Genomic DNA, 6,000 nt, shown 5'->3' on the forward strand with positions numbered 1-6,000 from the left:
AATTTGGGATGGAAATTAATATTCAGGGGACAGAAAAAGAGAAAGTTGTCCACACATAATAATAAGAAGAAGTGACCATGGTGTAATTTCTCAGATGCCAAGGCAAAATGTTTCAGAAAGGAAAATCTTCTGTGGTATAAGACAACATATACATACTAAATTTTTAAAATATCTGGATGACAAAGTGGGTAAATATTGAATGATTGCCAAAGGAGACCCTGGTGGCAAATGAGGATTTTGCTTTTATTTTAAGAGGGAAAGACCATAGCAGATTCACAGGCAGAAGCAATAAAAAGCAAGATGTGGCAGACAGAAAGAATACAGGTCCTGTAACTGCCTAATATACTTTATTCATGTTCTTAGATACTTGCACCCCAAAGTAGTTTTATGTTGGAGCCTGCAGAAATACATCAGAGTAATCATCTTTGTCTAATTCACATGTTTACATTGCCTACAATCTCAGAAACCTGTTTTCAACCTTTAATGAACTCTCACAATTTAAGATTGTCTTAATGAGAAATTACTCAGGGAAAGCAGTATCACCAGCAATACACATCATGAGCACACAGATTTTGCTGAATAAATAGCAATGTGGGGCATTTCTGGTTTCATTTCTGAAAACATGAAATTTTTTCTTAAGACCATTATATGATTTTGCCTGTATTATAGTTAGGTATTACATATCTTGCTCCTCATACCAAATTCCAGATTCCTCAAGGGTAGGAGACAATCATCTCTTTATCTTAGGTCCTTTATTCTCAGCAATACTTGGCTGTGAAAAAACATTTAATGTACATTTATTCAAAAAAGTGATATGAGCCAAGACTTCAATAATTTTTGTCTTATTTTGATAGGATGGGTTCCTATACGTCATTTGTTTTTCCAAGTGGGCGGGGTTTTTTTTTCTTGCAGTTTTTATGAATTAAAGAGATGAGTAGTAAATTGCCACATGTAATTCTAAAAATCTCCCCAGTTGATTCTTTAATGATATATTTTATTCCCTTTTATGATAGAGTGGAAATGCAAGGTGGCATCCATGTCATGTCATACCTTCTAACCCTTTATGCGGTCTTTTATCCTCTATAGGACTAGCTACACAGGGATGCCATGATAGAGTGAATAACTGCTTTCTGTACATATCATCTTTCCCAGCATGTATTCAATTGTGTTGTAATTAGAATATACAACTTAATAAATCCTGAGCCCTGAAGGAGCCATCTGCCATTTATTATTTCCTCAGTGCTTGGGAGAGTACCTGGACCTTAAGTAGGTATTCACTGAAATGTTCTTGAATTAAGGTGGTACCAGACTCAAACAAGTGTTCAAGTGATCCTTTATTGCTGCCAAGATTATAAATAGACTTTTGGTCAATCAGACCCAAATAGTGTGAGTTCGGGTGGAGTTGATATGAAATTGAAGTTTTCAGAGCTCTCATGTGTATTTTTAGATTTTCAAACTCTTGGGAGATTTTAGCCCTGTATTGTCTCAAGTACCCTCTCAAAACAGTGTTTTCGCTCTTTCCTGCAGGTTGGACTCAAGTCTGTGATAGAGCAGTTTCCTGGGAAGCTCGACTTTGTCCTTCTGGATGGGGGTTATGTGCTAAGTCATGGCCACAAGCAGTTGATGTGCTTGGCCAGATCTGTTCTCAGTAAGGCAAAGATCCTACTGCTTGATGAACCCAGCGCTCACTTGGATCCCATGTAAGTTTCAGAAACCCTGATCCTTAATTACACTGTGGGAATAGAATCATTGAGAACTACTTCAGATGGATACAAATTCCCATAATGTTGCCATGTCTGCAAGTGGGGAACCCCCCTTCCCCCAATATTAAATAATTGCCCAATGGAAAAGTCACTATTTGGTGTGAGCACAAATGCTTATTTCCTTGATAAGAACTCTGGGTTCTCTTATAAATGTGATTTGGAATTTCATACAAACACTTCCATCTTGTCAACACAAGATGAATTATTAGAGACATGGTCCTACTCTGATCCTTATGATTTTTTTCCTTTATTCCATTTATACAATAAATATTTTAACGCAAAAAAATGAAGAACTGCTGTTGATTTTCTAACAATGAAAAATCACTTATTTGGGCTGGGGATGTGGCTCAAGTGGTAGCGCACTTGCCTGGCATGCATGCGGCCCAGGTTCGATCCTCAGCACCACATACAAACAAAGATGTTGTGTCCGCTGAAAACTAAAAAATAAATATTAAAAAATTCTCTCTCTCTGTCTTTCTCTCAAAAAAAAAAAAGAAAAATTACTTATTTATGAAATTTTCTTCAAAATATTTGTCCTATTTACTTATGGGTACTTTAACATCTACCCTATAGTTGGAAAGCTGATTGTAGTTAACTCTAGACCAGTGCTATATTAAAAGTATTGAAAGAAAGAAGTGATTTAGTCAGGCTTGGTGGTGCTTGCCTGTAATCCCAGTGGCTTAAGAGGCTGAGGCAGGAGGATCACAAGTTCAAAGCCACCCCCAGTAACTTAATGAGACCCTAAGCAACTTAATAAGACCCTGTCTCAAAAAAAAAAAAAAAAAAAAGGTAGGGATACAGCCCAGTAGTTAAACACCCCTGAGCTCAATCCGTGGTATCAGAAAAAAAAAAAAAAAAAAAAAAACTGATTTAAAGAACTACATTGATTGAATAATAGGCATGTTATCAAACATAAAGACACATTTTCCATATTCTGTGAAGTGGTATACAAACATTCTCTATGTGGTATTTTCTTTCTTTTCTAGAACATACCAAATAATTCGAAGAACTCTGAAACAAGCATTCGCTGATTGCACAGTAATCCTCTGTGAACACAGAATAGAAGCAATGTTGGAATGTCAACGATTTTTGGTGAGTCTTTATACATTTACTTAAGATCTCATTTCTCTTGTAATTCTTGATAACAATCTTGCATGTGATACTGCAAATTGCAACAGTGTACAAGTTCTTACTTAAAACATGTGTCAAAAAATCCCTCAGACTTCACTCAAAATAGCTGCACAAGTTTTTCACTTTGAGTTGAGCTATGAGTTGAGGTTGAAATTCAGTACTCCTAAAACAATGGCATGTGACCAAGTTACATTAATTAATAAATCTGATACCTATGCTTTTTGAGGCCATTAACTAGAGACCAACTCATGAAAAGTACTCTACCATTAAAAAATAAAAAGTCTTTCTGACTCTTTCAATAACAATCTCCCTTGGATAGGATGGGGATAGGCCTATTTGTCTTATAATCTGATTTATGGTTTTAGTGTGGTAGTTGAGAGACTTATTTCTCTGATTATATTTAGGGCTCAGGGTGCCTTTCTCAATCCCCTTCTTAATGTGCTTCCAAAACTGTCACAGATGCCCGTCAAGTGTTGTTTACAAATTCTCTTGGGTTTAGTCACAAGGAAGTTCTGAGGATAATATATCATATCATTTCTGTTAAGGCTTTTGAGCCCTCAGGAGGTAAAAGCTCTCTTTACTGGTGAGTTTTTATTATCATTATTATTAAAAAGCTTGAAAATGACAATTTAGGGAGCAGACAACCTCTGTCTGTCATAGACAAGTTCAGGTTGGGTTAGGCCCTCTATTCTCTGGCCTTGAGTTTACTTTAACATGCAATAGCAGCATATTAAACTCAGGCAAATCCTGACCAATTTGGAATTGTTAATCTTCAGGTCCACTGTTGAAGAAGTTCGGTATTTTATGGTGCTGTGCATTTAACTCACAAAGTATGTAAAGAATCTCTGATAAATCTTTCTTGTTTTCAAAGCACCCTCAATTCATCTAAAGTTCTTTTAAGAAGTGCATTGCTCAGTACTATATTAATTTTTAAAAAAATTCCAGCTGCTACATAGAAAATTACAGTTAATTTCACAGATGGTAGGAGCTCCTTAAAGCAAGAAAATGTAATAATTAAATGATGTCCCTGATTGTTCAAAATGCCAGGCTCTGGACACTGTGTTTTCTTTTAGCTTTTAATTTCCTTTGAGCCTTTGCCAGTTTCTGTCCCAGCTCTGGTGTGACCTGACTCCTGTCTGAGATCTCACTAATGACCACTTCCCCAGGTCATAGAAGAGAACAAAGTGCGGCAGTATGATTCCATCCAGAAGCTTCTGAGTGAGAAGAGCCTCTTTCGACAGGCCATCAGCTCCTCCGACAGGATGAAGCTCTTCCCCCACCGCAACTCCAGCAAGCACAAGTCACGATCCCAAATTGCTTCTCTGAAGGAGGAGACAGAAGAAGAGGTCCAAGAAACAAGGCTCTAGAGAGCAATTAAAAATGATGATGACATGGGACATCCACTGATGGAATTGGAGCAGAAATCAGCTGCCTTGGCCTTAGAAAGCAAGGATGAGAATGCTTTTTAAAAAAATGAAACATTTTGGTTAAGAGGACTTGAGGACATTCATATAGGTCTGGATAAATGGCTTCCTACAGTCATCAAATTGTGTGAAAGGTACTTCAAATTCTTGAAGTTTTACCACTTGTATTTTGCAAGACAGGTTTTCCTGAAAACACTTGCCTTTTGGTAGTTGTTGGAACGGCAGCTAAATATCAACCAGCCTAGTTGTTCACCTTACCTTTAGTGAAACTGGTTAATTTGTATTAGCAAAGAACTGAAATCATACTTCTTAGAGATATGATTAAATAATGATAACTGGAAATTTTAGTGGATTATATAATTTATATCCCTTTTTCTCTTCCCTCTCTAAGATATTTAGACAAACAAATATATTGTCTGCTAAGCATTCTAGCTGTCTCATTTCCAAACAAGTTTTAGAATACTGCAGCAGGAGTCACAAGAGAGCTCATTAAGTTATGTTCCATTCAATATCCAATGATTGGTCAAGAAAGAAACTTCCAGATCCTGGGAATCAGGGTTACTACCATCTATATCTACCAAACACTTAAATATTTCAGAGTATCAGATTACAATCTTTACCTAGATAAGACAGTTGTAGTCCCATGTCAGGGATGAGATGGATCCCTTGATGTGGAAATTGACATGCCTCTCCTACACCTGAGAATACTGAGGTCTTAAGACCTCTGACCTGGAAGATGGCTAGAAAAGCTTGTGAGTGCAAATTGGTACAGAAACACCCTGCTTACCACAGATGCTCCAGATACAGAGCCCATTGGTACATAATCCATGGGCACTATAGATAGGTGCACATGAAATCCCAGCCTATAGATATAGTGTGTTTCAAGGCCAGCTTTGCGTGCTTCATACTGTCTACACTGAGTGGGAGAGAAAATAGGAGACACCCCGAAGAAGATTAAATCATGAAATAGTTTTATATGCTTATATTTTATAATTTTGTGATGCAAATGAAATTTTCTCTAGGAAATATTTATTTTAATAATGTTTCAAACTCATATATAACAATGCTGTATTTTAAGAATGATTATATTATGAATTATATTTGTATAAAAGAATTTTTTTTATATTTGAAATGTTAACTTTTTATGGCACCAGCTCTTTTTATGATATGTTAACACTGAGGTGGGGGGGACCTAGGGTGATGTGGATCAGGGGCCCATGCATCACTTTTGTGGTGTAGAGAGAAACAGATGCAGATGTTGCACATATCTGTGTGATTCTCCACCCACACACAGGTGCCTTCTGATGCAGGTGGTACCAGAAATCTGATTGTTTTTACCAAGGGCACACTGACTTCCCAATTCCAAACGAACCCTCAAGAAGATTGCAATATTTATTACTGTAAGAAAATATCATATTGTCAATAAATTCTTATATTTGTGTGAAACTCATCTATTCTCAGATGTGTTTATTAATCATATCTCTTCAAACTCTTACTCCAGTCTCTTCATGGAACATAAAACTTTGAGTCTTTCTTTTAGATAGTTATTTATATATTTATTTTTATATTTTTTATTTAAATATATATTAGATAAACTTGTATAATCTCACATGAATTAGCACACAAATTATGAAGTTGTCTTTTTAAATTGTGGTAAAATATACAAGGCATAAAATGTACCA

General features: G+C 36.2%; 1 protein-coding gene across 2 annotated transcripts in view; it reads left to right on the plus strand.

Annotated features, from left to right (window-relative positions):
• Window positions 1–5,768, plus strand: part of Cftr (CF transmembrane conductance regulator) — a 174,083-nt gene extending 168,315 nt beyond the window's left edge. For both annotated transcript variants that reach the window (XM_046422533.2, XM_046422531.2), the window contains exons 25-27: window positions 1,528–1,700; window positions 2,750–2,855; window positions 4,061–5,768. In XM_046422533.2, the coding sequence (XP_046278489.1) occupies window positions 1,528–1,700; window positions 2,750–2,855; window positions 4,061–4,261 (480 nt within the window). In that variant the 3' untranslated portion in view covers window positions 4,262–5,768. The remainder of the gene's footprint in view (window positions 1–1,527; window positions 1,701–2,749; window positions 2,856–4,060) is intronic.
• Window positions 5,769–6,000: the final 232 nt, after the last annotated feature.

Source organism: Marmota monax, unplaced genomic scaffold (assembly GCF_021218885.2).
Source record: "Marmota monax isolate L192 unplaced genomic scaffold, Marmota_monax_Labrador192_F-V1.1 WCK01_AAM20220418_F8-fsc00027, whole genome shotgun sequence".
Lineage (NCBI taxonomy): Eukaryota > Metazoa > Chordata > Mammalia > Rodentia > Sciuridae > Marmota > Marmota monax.